At 41.5% G+C, this 17,465-nt stretch overlaps 1 protein-coding gene across 3 annotated transcripts in view; it reads left to right on the top strand.

The window, feature by feature from the left end:
• phactr2 (phosphatase and actin regulator 2) overlaps positions 1-17,465 on the top strand; it is a 32,360-nt gene that overhangs the window by 10,322 nt on the left and 4,573 nt on the right. For 2 of the 3 annotated variants that reach the window (XM_068719755.1, XM_068719746.1), the window contains exons 2-12: positions 6,662-6,847; positions 7,472-7,546; positions 7,733-7,873; positions 9,034-9,279; positions 10,417-10,954; positions 11,579-11,754; positions 12,322-12,478; positions 13,373-13,428; positions 15,066-15,127; positions 15,554-15,691; positions 16,807-16,883. In XM_068719755.1, coding sequence (XP_068575856.1) covers positions 6,662-6,847; positions 7,472-7,546; positions 7,733-7,873; positions 9,034-9,279; positions 10,417-10,954; positions 11,579-11,754; positions 12,322-12,478; positions 13,373-13,428; positions 15,066-15,127; positions 15,554-15,691; positions 16,807-16,883 — 1,852 coding nt within the window. The remainder of the gene's footprint in view (positions 1-6,661; positions 6,848-7,471; positions 7,547-7,732; positions 7,874-9,033; positions 9,280-10,416; positions 10,955-11,578; positions 11,755-12,321; positions 12,479-13,372; positions 13,429-15,065; positions 15,128-15,553; positions 15,692-16,806; positions 16,884-17,465) is intronic. The other variant, XM_068719764.1, reaches the window with a different exon arrangement.

The raw sequence follows: 17,465 nt of genomic DNA, 5'->3' as shown, positions 1-17,465 counted from the left end.
ACGCCTTGGCTTAGATTCTCCTGATTTAAATCATAATCCTGCTCTGTTGCCGTTCGTAGTCTTCCTTAAACAGAGTTAACTGTAACTGAAGATAAACATCCGGATGGATGCATCATGATCTTCAAGCACAGAGTCACTTAAAGCCTTAAAAGATCAAATATGAGACTACATTAGCACAGGAGTGTGTGAGAACATGCTGTACCTCCACACTTACAAATAGTTTTTTTTTCTCTTTGTCCACTATAGTCCTTTGTCTGTCCGTGAGCCATAAAAGTAAACATTTCCCATTTGCTCACATTTTTTATGGGAACGCTTTAAGGCAGCGAGGCACAGGAAGAGACGAAGGACTCCGGATGAAAACAAAACTGGACCTTTTTTTATGACACTGTCAGCATTTAAAAGTAAAGACTCAGACTGTTTTGTAGCACACTTAAACCAACATGCATAGGGACCTGAGGCCATAATAGTGATCTATATACGCTCAGCGTTATGGGTTACATTACGATGCTGTGCTGTAAATGCTGAATCTACAGTACTAATAGCCGGAGGGGGAAATGATCTGTCAGGGTCTTATTGAAAGACCATTAATATAAAACTGATAACCTCTCAGCCTTAAGGAGTTATGACTGTACGTTAAAACGCTGTGAAGCTGCAGTCTCTCCTCTTTGATTTCTTTTGGGTCCGTTACTCCCGACTTTAATCCAGGCCAACACAGCAGGCCCTCTGACTATCATGAGTTTAACAGGGCTGTGCTTCTCTGGCCTACATTGGAGAAAAGTTTGGAAGAAATGACCCAAGTGTTAAAACATCAGCTAATGCCCAGCGTCACCCCTCCCTCCTCCGCTCTCCTCCAACACCCCTTTTTTACCATATTTTCTTCTTCTTTCCCTGCAAGTTTCTGCCCTCCTCCTCCTCCTCCTCCTCTGCCTTCCCACATTTTCTTTTCGCCCCACCTCACTTTCCACCTCTCCCCTTCTCTCTCTCTGTCTGTCTTCTCTTCTGTCTCTCTTTGCCTCGTTCTCCCTCTTCGTCCGTTCGTGACGTCCCCGGTGACTTGCAGCGAAGGAAGGAAGCCTCTCCCTTTCCCCCTCCTCCTCTTCAACACATGTTCCTGCCATAACGTCTGAAACAAAAAGAACACGCTGGCTGTCACAGCTCGGCTCTTAAACTGTGACAAAAACGAGACACACGGTTATACTCAACAGATAAAGTCAATACAAGTCAAAACAAACGGATGGGAGGATTCTGTTGTGCTGTAAAAACACAGAAACGTAACCAAACAAAGGTTTCGGGTGAGAGGAGAGCAGCCAACAAATGACTTCTGCTGCTCAAGCCTTAATGCACGGGGGCCATGCGGAGCCCCAGGTGTGTCCAATGCCACTGATTAGTCCTCAATCAGGTCTGCAGCTCTGGAGAAAGACAACACAGACAGGGGGGCCGTCACACTGGCTTTGTCACAAAACATTACTACTTCAACCTGAACATTACATTCATTTGTTTTACAGTTATTTCTCTGATGCTAAACAGTTCACTGCCCCCTGTGTGATTACTTCATTGAGACGTCTGTCGTGTCTCAGGTTGTGTTTCTGATTATCTCACTCATTCCCACAGCTGCTTTATATCCAAACCCTGACTCACCCCTGTAGCGTGACATCGCGAGTCATCCGTTCCAAAGTAAAAAATGCCTCCCTGTGAAATCCAGTGTGGAATCATCACGGAGTCGAGTCAGCAGCAGCTGTAAAGTGTAATAACGTCCCTGAGTTAACCTGAGGTGGATTGGAGCCACGTTGCTGTGATTTAAAAGCTGCAGTCAGTATCATTTAGCTTTAATTGGACGGATCCGTCTTGCTTGAAATGCTGTAAAACTGTGATTGTTTATAGTTGTGTGTAGTGAATGGACTTAAATTTTCTTAACTTACTTAACTGTAGTATTCATCAGCAGATTAATAAACTGTAGCTCTGAATCGCCCTTGTTTCAACATTTCTCATTGAAGAGGTTGTGCCGTTTATAGTATATTTATTTGTCATATATTGTAGAGCACAAGTTTGTCTTTCCGAGGCTTTGAGGTGAAGCTGCATTGTGTTCTTTAGCTGTCTCTTCTTTAGATGTCTGTATTCATGCTGTGGTCAAGGTTTGGTTAGGTTTAGGCACAAAAATGAATAGGTTTGAATTTCGGGAAAAATCCCGGTTAAAATAAGTACTTTGTTTGGGAACCTTTTTTGTCGTTCTTACAATAAGGTTAGGGAACGTTTGAGGGCATCCTCGCTCAAAAATAACGTCACCTGACTTCCTCCTTTGCTCCGTATGTATGAGGTTCGTCACTTGAACGTAAACATATGTCATTTTGGGGAACTTCCTGAAATGACTAATGCTGCCGTTCTTGTCTCGTTGGGGGTCTAGAGCAGTGGGTCCCAAAGAACAGCAACGTCCCTCCATAACATCAAAATAAAGTGAATTAATACAGGCACTTTCTCAATTGTAGTTTAAGGCTCTGCTGCTGTGTGGATTTACAGATAAATGAATAGTTATTGAATTTATTCATCTCAAACAATTGATTAGATTAGGTATGCCACTTGGCATTTCCTTAAATTTCTTTAAAAATCACATTAACGTACTTCTAGTGATTGTGATGTCCATTGCGTATTTTGATATGTCTGAAAATGTTACATAAAAGCTAAAGTAAATTTCTTTAAGTAAGTGTACATTTGAATAACGGGATGATTTTGTGTTAAGTTGCTCTCCATTGAGATGAAAATGAACACTTGTGTCATATAGTAGGACTGTAGGCGTTGCAATATCAATTTCCTGTATTGCCACATGACGCGTATCAGTTTCAGATCTCAGAAATGACATCCGTCTTTATCCGATTTGGCTTCAACCGCTCTAATAAACAATACAAGAATTTGTTCAGAAAATAATGAAGCACATGTCTGTTGATGAAGATGACTTTCTGCAAACCACCTAGTATCTATTTGCTCTGCTCTATTCTCTGAGTCAACATACATCTTTCTCTTCTTTCTCTCTGCGAGTAATACGTCTGTCCATCGTCCATGTTAGGTTCCCACTAGAGGTTTAATCGGTGGGCTAATGGTGATGATAATCTCTGTTACTGATTTTTCCATCATTAGCTGCACAAAGCAGCTGCTGAAATGCACCTATTGTTGCGATTTGATATCAACACAGGAACAGGAAATGAGTGTGTGTGTGTCTGTGTGTGTGGATGTATACGTGCGCGTGTGTGTGTGCGAGAGGGAGAATTAAATTGGTGTCTGGGGAGAGAGTGTACTGGTCTCTGCACTGCACTTTTCCATGTCTTTGCTCGTGGTTTTTGTGCTTTTAATTGCCCTGTTTGTGAATGTAAATGTTGTTTTGCTACATCCCTCGACAGTCAGGGTCGTAAGGTGAGAGCAGTCAAACCGGCATACTTGTATGTCATGTCTGTGATTTAACATGCTGCAGTGTTGCTTTTACATTATTGGGCTGCACAATTAATCAACATTTTATTGAAATCAATTGCAATCGTTATATGGCCTACCGCAATTTTCAAATCGCAGGAGGAGCAATTATTGTTAAAGGCAAAAAGTATGTCAAAATAGCGTTTTAAATTAAATATTGTGCTGCACAGATGTCCTGGACTACACTTCATATTCTACAGAAATACTTGTTTGGTTCAGATCCCGGCAAAAATCTCACCTTAATCATTTGAATATTCTATTTTGTTGAAAATGAAAATAACGATGTATTAATTGCCGCAAATCTTATCGAAACTGCAATCAGTTAAAAATAATCGCAATGAGATATTTTTTCTAAATCGTTCAGCCCTACTTCATAATTTAGGCGGATTAACGTTGGTTTCTTGATGACATAACTCTCCTGCAGACGACCAAATACCTGAAGCCGTATCTTCACATTTGATATAAAATAGGCTGCTCTGCATTAATCTACCATCACCAGTAAGCAGCAGCCAGAGACGGTTTATTCTGATCACTTTCACTGATCAGTGAGGCGTACTGAGCACCAGATGAACAACAACATGTGGCATCAGCAGTCTGTCGGTGCTGGTGAGAGCCAACCAATTAACAGGCTATTGATTGTTTTCTCTTGAGCTGAAGACCAGGCTACGGATTAGCTCCATCAGATGAGAAAATATTACAGACGAGTTTAAAAAAAAAAGTGTTTTTCCATTTCCTGGACTTCAACCGCATTCTTTTGATTTACCTTTCAAACGCTGGCTTTGTGCTGTTGCGCAACAGCAATAATTCTTTCTAAATGTTGCCGAGTGTGTTTTCAGCTGTTTTTCTGCTGACTATTTTTGCTGCATAAGCCTCTTAAAGGGATTTGAGAAAACTCTGCACTGTTGCCTTTTCAAACAACCTTTTGTTAGGTTTCTGTCAGTAGTTATTGAGAAGGACACGAGCTGAGAGCAGTTGGTCTTTGCATCTTTACCCACCATCGGCAGCAAACATCTGATTCAGTCTCATTACTCATTGTGCTCAACAGCTAAAGGTTACATCCCTCCTACCGTCTCGCTCTCTGATATTGTCACGGATGATAAATATGTGTTTGTTGAAGAGATGAGTGCAGGTCAGCATCTCTGACATGTACACAAGACTATAACACGCAAACAAACACCATTTCCTCGACATTGATGTTATTGTTCCAACAGGCGGCATGACTTAATTTAATTTTCCTCCAGTATTTTAATTAAATGCACAGTACTTGTTAACTTAATTAATGCGTGAGCACAAACACAAGAGACTTAAGGATCCAGTCAGTGCAGTGTGGTACAGTAGAAACTGTCACGACTAAACCCACAGGGGAAAAACATGACTCAGAGGCAGGACCCAGAGAGCATAATAGGTGCAGTAAGACAGTCTTTACTAATCAAACAGGTTCGGTACACAGGAGATCCGTCAGGCAAACAAAGCATGGCAAGGACGAGGCAAACACAAAGTCTATAATAACAGGCGGAGAGATCAGAAAAAAATACAGGAACACTAAGAACATTGCTGGACCGCTTGACTCGGAGGAACAAAGACAAACTGGCACAGAGGCTGGCAAACACACAGACTAAATACACAGGGAGGTGAGGATGATTAGGCACAGGTGAATCCAATCAGAGGGCGGGGGAGACGATCACACGGGCGGGAAGATACACAGGGACAGGAAGTGAAGTATCTGAAACGAGAGGAGAGGTGAGTAATACAAAATAAAACAGTAAATAATGTAATGTTCAAATAAAAGTAAAAATAACCTAAGGAGCAGGAAGAGACATGACAATGACAAGAGTTTTTTTGATTGATCGATCAGTAGAAATATAATAAAAAAAATATCTCTGGTTCTGCTGCAATCCAACCATGCCATTGTGTAATGCTAAATCAGTGGAGTACTCTCTTTAACAAATTCAGTTCAGTAATTTAAGGGCATCAGTACCCTAAAACAACTGCTAACCTGTTTGTTAACTCTCCCTAACTGCCCTGACCAGCCTCAGACTCAAACTTCAGCTCCTAGTTGCTACAATAACTTGATATTCCTTTGAGGGAATTAATTTAGTAATTTGAAGGTAGAAATTATGATGTTCAGGGAAAAATGACTTAAAGTGTGTAAGCAGAGATAATAACCTTTTGATCCCTGCTGGGCTCCCTAGAGCGAGTCAGCAGAACTGAAAAAACAAAAACCTTCCTCTGCTTGAATCTGAGGAATCACACACCACCTCTCTTTCCTCTGTAAGGTTCCGGTATGACACACACACACACACACACACACACACACACACACACACACACACACACACACACACACACCATCTGCACACTGCCTGAAGTCTTCCAGAGGGTTCACAGGACTTCTTATCTTTCAACAGGAAGAGGAGGACTTGTGGAAGGACAGGGATCTAGCCAAGACACACACACACACACACACACACACACACACACACACACACACACACACTGCAAGTACTGTACAAAAAGAGTTAGGAATGATATTCCTCCTCAGCCGCTGAACACTGAGAGAAACAAGAGGTTGATGCAGCAATGTACAGTGAAATGGTTCATGACAATAGTAAAAAAAAAAAGCATATAATATATTGAGTTTAACAAAAGAGGCGGCTTTACCTCTGCAGATTGTTTCAGTTGAGTTTTTTTAGCGAGCATCAATAGATAAATATTTACAGTAAAAAAAAAGTCAGAAAAATGATCATACTTATTGTATCCTATCTTGTTAAACATCTTGATTTTTGCTAGGTAACCACTTCAGTACAGTATATTTTAGACACGTAGGGCCTTAAGTTGCAATGTTCCCTTCTAACATTTAAATGTGGGCAAGATATCCAATGTGTCACGAGTTACCCTGTGATTTCATCCACATCCTTTATTTCATACGGTAACAGGGATCATAATGAAAGTAGTCAGTGTTTTGCAATAGGAATAAGAAAAAGAAGACTTTGTTTGCTTGAAGTTAATCTGGATCTAGTTTTCCTGAACACATTCAAGTCCAGCATGAGCCGTTGACAGCTATCACGTTAGTGTTTATTTGAATGGCGTGATGTATTATCTCAATGCATCATATAAAGGTGCATATGGAGAACTGTGGTGCATGCTTGTGTTTGTTTCATGGTGCTGATGTTCTGTCTTGGTATTTCTTGTGTGTGTCTTGTAGTTGATGGGTTGGAGAAATCATCATCGCTGGCCAGCTGTGACGTGGTGGTGGACAGCGCCACCAATACCCAGAATGCCGCTCCAACACGGCAGCAACGAGGCAAGCTGTCGTCAATAGGAAAACTGTTCAAACCCTGGAAGTGGAGGAAGAAGAAGACCAGCGACAAGTTCCAGGATCTCTCCAAAGGTAGGACGTCTTGTGTGTGTGTGTGTGTGTATGTGTGTGTGTGTGTGTGTGTGTGTGTGTGTGTTGAGTGAGGATTCGCTCTCCTCAGTCAAGTGTCTATACAACATCATGTCTTGCATTGTTGGACTTGTGCTGAACATTAAGTGTGAACAGGAGCAATGATGTTCTCAGAGGTGCTTTAAAAAGAAAAGAGTGAACAGGTTTGTTTGTAGCTCTCACTGATTCATTCCTGAAGTGTTGGCTGGGAAATAAAAATGGACAGAAGTAAATACAAAAAGCTCTTTTTCTTCATGGCTGCCAGGTCTATGTACTTATTAAAATGTGTGAACCCAGTTATTTAAACCATTTACTTGGAAGTGAAAACAAACATGGACATTGAAATTGAAATCTAACGTTGTTTTGTTCTGGCTTGTTCAGTCTTTCTGTTTTGAGACTGTGAGAAAAACAGCAGTGGTTGTGACTTACTTCCTCATCTTTGACTCTCTATGCGTGGCGCTGACACATGCCATTTCACAACAAGAAGAGGAAAGTGGCTGTTGTGCAATGCGTTTGTAGAATTCTGTGTGAATTGTTTGCTGTAGCTAAAAAGACAAGATAAAGGCCTTGATTTTGTTGATCTTTCAGTTCTGGAGAGAAAAATCTCCACCAGACAAACGAGGGAGGAGCTCATCAAGAAAGGAGTTCTCATCCTTGACCAAGGTTTGTCTGATTATTCATTCACATGTTCCATTTACACTTGAAGTTCCGCTCCTTCAAACATAATTACTTTTGCCTGTTGCCAGTAAAAGCAAAACCCAAAAGTCTGACTTCTGCTTTCGAGCAACTAAACATCTCTGAAAAGCACAGGATTTCGTTAAGCTGGTAACTATTGTTTATCTCCTATAGATGAAACAATCAGCAGTGAAAATCTGAATGGACACGCCACATCTAGTGTGACATCAGAGGAGGTCAAAGTTGACATTGAGTCTCCAGAAACGGCGCTGGAGGAACAGGCCACCGGGCCCGACGGCACTGAGGACAAAACAGGTAACTTTTGGATGAGTCACTGCATCTAACCTGAGCTTTAGTGACACCAGGGCTAGTTGGTGTCTTTCTGATCTCTGTACTAGTTGACACTTCAGCCCTGGAAAAATAGTTTCTCACTTGTATATTGTGAACTTAAATGATAATTCACTTTATTGAGGTGTTTGTCTTGTTCTTGAATTTCACAAACTTCTATTTCCAAGTGGCTAATTGTTACTGTGTGAATATATGCTCAATGTTCCCAGTGACAACACTTTGGATTGAGTGTAAATTATGCAATTTGAAAGCCACAAAAGAAATAATGATATAGGCACAATTTTTGTTGAAAAAATAAATTGTCGCACGTACAAAAAATAAGAACCTATAAAAAAAAATGAGTTAGAAAGAGGTTCTTTCTCTCCAGTTTCATCACGAATAACCATGATTTGTTTTACGCTTCAAGCAGAATATCTTATGGTCCAGTGTCTAATTTGTTTCTTGGAAAATGGAGATATTCTGTATCCACAGTGGTATTAATTTGTCCAGTAGAGAACAAAGATAATGATTTATATGCTCAAACTAACACAGCTTCTTTTAGATGCGTGTTGCTTTGAAGTCTTTTCCTCTCGGTCATTTGTACCGGCAGCAGTCGTCTGGCTGGCATTAAATCCTCTGTGGGATCTCTGACAGGGTCTAATGTGTTCAGATAGATATCCCCATTGTACCGGCCAGCAGCAGGCGTTCACAGTCTGAACAGAGCAGTAGCCGTCTCCTAATGCCTCCCTCGCCCTCAGGAGACCGGCCGCCGTTCGTCTGTCTGATGCTGCCTAAGTGTTGTGCTGTTCTCATCCCAACCCTGTTAGCATTGAACTCAGAGCCATTTGTTCGTTCGTCAATAATCAGAGAGGCACAGGCAACAAACAAACACAGTAGCAGAACACACATGCCTTCACATCGGAGGGTGGGGAAGGTTAATGGGTTTTTTAATCCTTCATATCCCAAGCCTTATACATCATTCATGTTGATACAATCTAAATAAAACCTGCCCAAGACTAACAGATCAAACGTTGTCTCTCATCAGCAGCATCTCTGTCCAACTCACCTCTTATCGATCAGTATCTCTTTCTTTGCTTTTCTCTCATGTCCATTTGTGCATCCGTTTGCACAAATGTGCATCTGCTCAGAAAGGTGCGATACTAAACCCCTCGCCCGGGCAAAGCAGGTGCGACCCCGGGACGTTCAAGCTAAAAAACAGCAGAGCCCCACTCTGCCCTCCTCGTCCAAACCGGCGGGTGGCACTGCAGCCACAACTAAGCAAAGAGACGGCGCTTCGGGGACTAAAAAGACTGCCAAAACCACAGGCAAGACAGGCTCATCCACTCAAGCTAAAGCTAACCCACGGAGCACTAACAACACTAGTCGTGGGATTGGTAAGTTCAGCTAGTTGGGACTGAAGCCAGTTTGCCTGTCAGTGTTCTCAGTGTTCCTGCCTGCCTCCCTGCATGGAAAATGTGCTTGCATCCTTGTTTGAAGGGAATGAAGACTCGCTATAAAGCTGCCTGCACCTGTAAACCGTGGCGTCATGTATTGGAAGAGTTAGAGTTAGTCCAGTCAAGCTCCTGTCAAGTTGCTACCAAATAGTAGCTGTCTCTCCCTCTTGATTGCGTCCTTTCCTAATTAGAAGAGATTGTTTGTGATATCTGTTTCTGAGAATGCAGAAGTGAAAATGTATTTTCTCAGCTCTGTAAACGCCCAATACAACTGTGTGTGTGTGTGTGTGTGTGTGTGTGTGTGTGTGTGTGTGTGTGCGTGCGTGCGAGACCACGTGAGTGTGACTGAGGTCCAACAATCTCATGTGGTTTCGATTGATGGCATGATGCAAGGGCATGATCATCTCCCTTTATCCCTTCATTCAGTGTGTGTGTATGTGTGTGCGTGTGTGTGTGTGTGTGTGTGTGTGTGTGTGTGTGTGTGTGTGTGTGTGTGTGTGTGTGTGTGTGTGTGTGAGAGAGTGTGTACTCCATTCATTTACAGCGTGGTAGAACATGTGATGTTCATGCAGTCTATTCTGGAGGCCTCTGTGTAATTTATTTTAAGTTATTGGGACAAAAGTTGTTTTCTTAGTGTTTTAATAACATGTTCAGTACTTTCCTTTCCTCAGGCTGCTTTTACCAGCACACAAAGACACTTTTGGTATTCCATATTTGATTGTTTAATGATTAGATGTTGGTGTGGTCCTTACTCTCCAATACTGCCCAAGTCAGATGGGACAAAAAGGAGCATTTATTATATTACCCCTCATAGACCTTTTTTTCGTCCTTTTAATAATACAAATAATATTAACTTTACATTTATAAAACACATTGAAAATATTTTTTACTGCTAAATGCTATGTCATATAAGACAAAGAATCTGTCTAGATAGGACAGGTAGAACACCTACAGAAGATTGAGAGTTTTTGTTCTTGTAACCTGTGTGTCTTCTGTGGGAGGAAATTGGAGCATTTTGAGGAAAGAAAAAGTCTAATATTTCTCTTCTATCTTTCCCCTGCTCCTGTTTCTCCTCAGCCAAATCCTCCCATCCAAAGAAGACAGGACTCGCAGCAAAAAATACCTCCACCTCCACTTCCACCCCTCGTTCCCGTACATCTAAGGACGCTTTAGCACAGACGGAGGGAACCGACGCAAGGACGAACCGGAAATCAAACACTCCCACCTCTTCCTCCGTACCTCAAAAGGCCCCCGCAGACACTCCTAGCCAGCCTGGGGAGTTAAAATCCTCGCTCCTTTCCTCAGACACCAAGCCTGCCTCATCTAAAGCCTCAAGCAATGAGACAGAGGGAACTCGTGCTGCTTCTCAACCTGCTCCAGAGCCTAAATCTGCTCCCAATGCCTCCACTGCGGGTGAGGAGACCCACAAGGGTATGGGTCCTGGACCCGCCATCCAGTCTCCCCATATCAACACCGCTACAGAGGACACTTCCTTCACAGTGGGAGGGATGGGCAGCAGCTCACAGGGGGAGAAACGGGGGAGAACGGGAGGGGAGGGTGGAGAAGAAGAGAAGAAGAAAGGAGAAACGGACTCTGCTGCGGAGAACAGCCCGAGGTAAAAATGTAGTAAGGACATGAGAGCTGGTGAAACATTCCTCATGTTTCTTAAATATCTCTACACAGTAGTCTAACTGTCGTCACATGATACATGCTTAAAAAAGGATGGCTGACAATAGGTCTATATTTTGAATTCATTGTTGAGTGCAATAAAATATTGACATTTACAGATCTCAGGATTTGTCCCATTTCAACAAATATGCTTGCTTTTATTACATTTTTTAATTTATTGAAGCGAGACATGATGGGTCACTATAGACAAGACAGAACTTACTACATTTGGTGACATGACAGGATAAAAATGACAAGGCAAAACAAAATAAATAGACAAATAATGAAAGATTTTGTGGTGTATGGCGTGTGTGTGTGTGTGTTAGCGATGCTGCAGTGCAGTCTGTTGTGTAAGGTTCCTGTGTGTGTGTGTGTGTGTGTGTGTGTGTGTGTGTGTGTGTGTGTGTGTGTGTGTGTGTGTGTGTGTGTGTGTGTGTGGTGTAGAGGTGCAATTGGAGATGTGAAGTGAAGAAAGAGAATAGAGAAGAAGAAGAGAGAAAAAGAGGAGAGAAAAAAGAGAGGGAGGAATAATTACAGTGAGCTCACGCTGTCTTGTTATCGTTTCCTGCAGGTCTGCAGAAGCCCAAGCTGAGAGGCCACAGGGCCTCAGCGTGAACACGGAGCGGGCCATGGTGACGGTGATCCCTGATAGGCCGAGATACAGCCAAACTAGCGACTCTGACTCTGACGGACCAATCCTGTACCGAGAGGAGGAGGAAGACGAGGAGGAAGACGAGTACACAACCAGTACGGGATTCATTTTGTACTCCTAGAACTTGTACGGACATTTCAGAGAAGCTCCTCGTGACCACACACCAGTAACTTTGACGTGTTGGTGTTTTGTATGAGGCTTTGTGTGAGGTTTCATTACGGACATTCTATTTATTTTGTAAACGCTGTTAAAAGGAACAAGCAGCTCTAGGTTTTTTTGACACAGAGATGCATGTTCCTCAGAGTACACTGAGTCATTAGGTTACTCTTGTGGTTTCACACAATCGGTACATTCCAACAAGTCATGGTCATTAGCACCTGCAGTTTGTGGTATGTATCAAGCTGACCTCTTTTAGTGTCACGTAGGATTCGGTTGAGCTTTTGAAAAAACAACCATAATGACTTAAAGGGTGTCATGATAGTTGATGCCAAGCATGTCAGCTCTAGAATCACCCAAACGGCTGACATCGTTAGCTATAGGCTGATCTTTGAACCGTCAGTGGACGCCAACAAGCCCGCCATTACTGTGGTGGCATCTCGGTTGTCCATGCAGGTGGTTAAGAAGCCTGTGACTAGATCTCACTGTTGTGTCTTTTGTTCCAGGCGCTCTGGCCATGAAGATCCGCCGACGAGACACCCTGAACATCAAGCTGGGGAACCGTCCCAGCAAGAGAGAGCTGGAGGAGAAAAACATTCTGCCGAAGAGCTCTGAGACAGAGAGACATGAGCTACGCCAGCAGATAGGCTCCAAACTAGTCAGGTACACACACACACCTACACACAGCATGCTGTGAAAATGTAGCAAGCTGTGAATTTTCATGGTAGATCAGCAGGGAAACAACAGAGGCTGTTTAATATTTTGTGTAGTTGTGGGCGGTGTACTGGCACAAATGATGCTCTTTAAAAATCTGTCCTTCAGTTTAGTTTGGCCATTTCTACCAGATGAGGCTGGTGACAAACAGCCTTTGGATTAACAACAAGAAAAGTGTGTGAAATAGGTTCAAACAAACTATACAATGTATAAAAAAACATATATTTTAAATGTGCCACGTTTCAATCTAACGGAGATCTTTGATATTAAAAAAATCACGATCAAAAAGCAGAACAAGCAGTATATAGACATAACTATTACTCAGGTGATTGTGATCTATGTGATTGAGAGTCAGTCTACTCTCAAGTTCGTCCAATCAGAGCAGAGCTTAACCACTAGAAACATCAAAAGATTAAACAAGCATATATATTAGGTATAACATCAAATTAAATATAATTTATAAATCACATAAATAATCTGAGAAAGAAATATCCTAAAATAAAATGTTGAAAAGTAGAAGTATGTTAGTAAAATAATAAGTCATATTATTTGCCAACAAAGTTCAACTTAGCAATAGGCCAACATTTGTGTTAATGCCTATATGTTAAATACAATACATAAGTGGTTGAGTCATGTTCATATCAGCCAAAAAAATGATAATGAAAACTACTATATAAAGAAAAAAGTAGAAAAGTACCAAAAAAGTCCTATACTACTTGTCCAAATATATATATATATATATTATTTTCAGGATACAAAGTGTTTTTCTTAAGTCAGTGTAATGTTGTTCAGTCTCATGTGCTCCTCGTAGAGAAATATGTGAACCCAGTTTTGTCTTTTCAGGCGCCTGAGCCAAAGACCGAGCACAGAGGAGCTGGAGCAGAGAAACATCCTCAAACGTAAGTTTATGAAATGCTTATTAAACTGAGCGGGGATGTTATGCATCATGTTCATGATCATCAAGATGTTTAGAAACTTAAATAGTAAGTTTTTTATGAAAAATCAACATGGTGGCATGGAAATGTGTGTGCAGTTGCTGCTACTTTAGTTACCCAACTTTATTCACAGCTAACAATAACCAGGTAGAGATATTCAGCCTGATGCAAAATGCAGCGTTGGTCTTCACTCTTTAAAAAAAATAAAATAAAAATAAAAAAAATCAGATAGTTGAAACAGAATATGTCTGTGTAAGCTATGAGTTACATTGTGCACAATGCACACACTACACATAAATATCAAATAGTATTTGTGTGTCATGCTGCAAAGCAGGCCTGAAATCATCTGCTGGAGGGTTTGCTGGAAACTTAAAGATATCTAACAGTATTACTGAGTTCATTCCTTTGTTACTACAGCTGTTCCATGAAATACTTTGAAATATGCAACAGCTGTTAAACTGCCAGGATGAATCTTCGGCTTCACAACTGGCTGGTGCAGTGATACAGCTCTGCTGACGTAAAGGGGGCTGAAGGGCATGTGTTTACCTTTTGTACCCAGATTGTGCAACCAGTTGGTTCGCAACTTCAGTGCTTGGCATCCATCTGGAGGTGTTGTTGCTTGTAAGTGTCGTGGTTTACAGTGTAACGCACAGCCTGCGTCCCTCTGATGTGTACAGCCTGAAGAACAAGATGACGGATATTTATTGTGTAACTTTTCATTTAGGAAGAAACACCGAAAGCAAAAAGCAGTTCTGCTCACTTGTTCGGATTATGGGACATGAGAGTTAGGTGACTGGTTTCTGTGCTGTGAATCTCAGATGACCTCTATTTCACTCTCTGATGGGACCACTATATACACTCTCCGGCCACTTTATTAGGTACATCTTTAATTCTTCATGGCATGGATCCAATCATGGAGCTCCAGTAGGGGAACAACATTCCTCAGAGATTTAGCTCCATATTGACGTGATAAAATCATGCAGTTGTTGCAGATTTGTCGTCTGCACATCCATGTTGCAAATCTCCTGTCCCACCACCACCATCGTCTGCACACCCCGCTTGTAACAAGTGATTTTTTGAGCTCCTGTTGCCTTTCTGTCCGCTCAAACCAGTCGGGCCATTCTCCTCTGCCATCAACAAGGCCTCTTGACCAGAGATCTGCAGCTCACTGGATGTTTTTTTCTTATTTGGACCATTCTCTGTAAACCCAAGATATGTTTATGTGTTTAAATCACAAAGCAGGTCGTCTGGCAACAACCATGCCAAGTTCAAAGTCACTTGAATCAAATGTCTTCCCCAGTCTGATGCTTGGTTTGTCTACATGCCTAAATGCATTTAGTGAGTGAGTGTGCAACATATATTATGCATCCATAAAGACGCCACAAGAGAGAATGCATTACATATTCAACTCACATGTTACATTCTTTCTCTAGAAGAAATCAAAGGACATAAGTTATGCTTATGTTAAGGCAATCACTCTGCTTCACAGCCATGGACACATTTTAACATGGCGAATCAAATCTTGCTGTTTAGAAATAGAAGCAGAAGCTTGTTGCAGACACAGTAGTTGTGAAATGACTCTGTTGGCTTTCTGCATGCAGAAAAGAATGAAGCAGAGGAGCAAGAAGCCAAGCAAGAGTTAAAAAGGAGACTCTCCAGAAAGGTACTGTAAACACCAACCACACACACACACACACACACACACACACACAGAAGAGAGAACAGACAGGACACAGTGAGTCTATATTTAGCCGCTAATATGTTTTGCTCCACCTTATGAGTCACATTAGGAGGCAGAAAGGATGCTTCTGTGGAGATATCAGCCCATCTAGTGGACACAGATGGAACTGAGACTGGTCTTTCAGTCTCTAGTTCTTGTGATTTAAAGAAAACATTTGCTTTTAGAAACCTTTCAAATAATAAATAGAGGGTGCAATAATAAAATGATGCATAAGCATACCGGCATATACAATATGTTAGACTTATAATTTAAGACTAAAAAGGACCATTCTTGAATGTTTATAGTCTAATTTCTCTCTTTCTTCCTGTGTGTGTGTGTTTGTTTTTGTTTGTTTTTTTGTGTGTGTAGCTGAGTGTGAGGCCTACGGTGGCAGAGCTCGTCGCTCGCAGGATTCTGCGTTTTAACGAGTACGTGGAGGTAACGGACGCCAAAGACTATGACCGGCGGGCAGACAAACCCTGGACACGGCTTACTCCCGCTGATAAGGTGCTACAGTTAATACGCCGCATTGTAAAATCTTGAATATTTGTTTCTTATTGTTTGACTCTTTTTTTTCTCCCTTTATCATGTTATCAACGTACCCAGCTGTTGCTAGTTGGTTTACATACTTTATAAATTTGTAACATCAAGTTTTATATCGGCATGAACATGTAAGTGAACTGCAGGTGGTTAAAGGATGTCAAAGTACACCACATGTCCAAAAGTACGAGGACACCTGAATGTTACACCCATATGTGATTGTTGACTGTTATTACAAGACCTTGAGCGGTAATCTGATGACATAACATCCTCCTCTCTTCCGTGGAGGCTGTTGTTGCACTTCACCTCAGTGTACATGAAGTGAGATGATACATGTGTCGATACACAAAGAATATAGGGGCAGGCATGCAGCAGATCTACTGTACAAACTTCTTCAGTGTCTTCATAGAAGCAGAGAGGCCTTTAGGGATTGCTGGAGGGCAGTTTCTATATCCAGCCTGCCCTCTGCTGTTGATGTTTAATACTACACAACATAGAGGAATCCCAGACCGTAGACCTCCTGAGTGCTGAACCCTCACCGACTTTAATCTGCGTCAACTGCAGAGCAGCAACAGCGGAAGAGACAAATCGGACAGGACTTCATGTTACCAGATCATTTCTCATATATAGTTTGATATAGTTTCTGAATACAATAATCTTATATATAATGTTTTATGTAGTTCGACAACAGCTGACAAAAATAAATTAACATAATCCCCAGGGAACGAAGAACAAAGCACATGTTTGCTGCTGTGCTGCTGTGTACATTGTTCATGTGTACATTGTTCTTGCCAGCACATTACAGCATTGCATTATGAATTGTTCCCTGAAGCAAAGTCTGCAGCTACATATTTATGGAAAGTACTCACAAATAGCTCAAAAAGTCCATTGGGATTAGAGTAGAAAACACAGCTGTGTAATAACTGTGTTTTGATGTTGTATGTGTGTTTGGGGAACAGGTGGCCTTGTCCTGCTAGTTGCATTTTTATGAGATTTGTTTGTGTGTGTGTGTGTGTGTGTGTGTGTGTGTGTGTGTGTGTGTGTGTGTGTGTGTGTGTGTGTGTGTGTGTTCTGCCCCTCAGGCTGCTATCCGTAAGGAGCTGAATGAGTTTAAGAGCCGAGAGATGGAGGTTCATGAAGACAGCAAACAGTTCACCAGGTACTCGAGCGGTCGATGACCACCATTTAGTCGACCCGGACGATAACTCACACTTCATTAGTGATTCATCACCGTGAATCCTGCAGTTTACGAGTTCACATCGATCAATACTTGTATTACTCTGATCCTCCAGAGCCGTTTCCACCAACATTAAAGCCATGATCTACACACCTGGGTCGACTTCAGTTTGTTAGCCTAGATCTGTGTGACGTGGTTTCATATCGTATCGCTGTACAGAGAGATAAAGTCCACCCGTAGAAACTAATACACACTTTAATTAAAATATGTAACTACGTAATGTTTCACTGATATCAGTTGAAAATGTTCATTTTATCTGAACACTATTAACCGTGAATCGTTTACCTGTTTATATTCTTATGACCCATACTGTTAACCTGATTTTGGCATTGTATATATTTTGGATGTGCACCTTATTGTTATCAGAGACTTTTATATATACATGTTTTATATTTGCACTTTGAATTGCAACTGCTGCACAGCAATTTCCCTCTGGATAGATAAAGTTTTATCTTTTTGTATTACATAATAATTTATGACACCAAAAGCACCTTTATCCTTGCT

The sequence above is a fragment of the Cebidichthys violaceus genome, unplaced genomic scaffold, assembly GCF_023349555.1.
Source record: "Cebidichthys violaceus isolate CVI_PGR_0920_01 unplaced genomic scaffold, fCebVio1.0.p SCAF_10, whole genome shotgun sequence".
Classification (NCBI taxonomy): domain Eukaryota; kingdom Metazoa; phylum Chordata; class Actinopteri; order Perciformes; family Stichaeidae; genus Cebidichthys; species Cebidichthys violaceus.
This window is presented reverse-complemented; position numbering and strand designations above follow the sequence as displayed.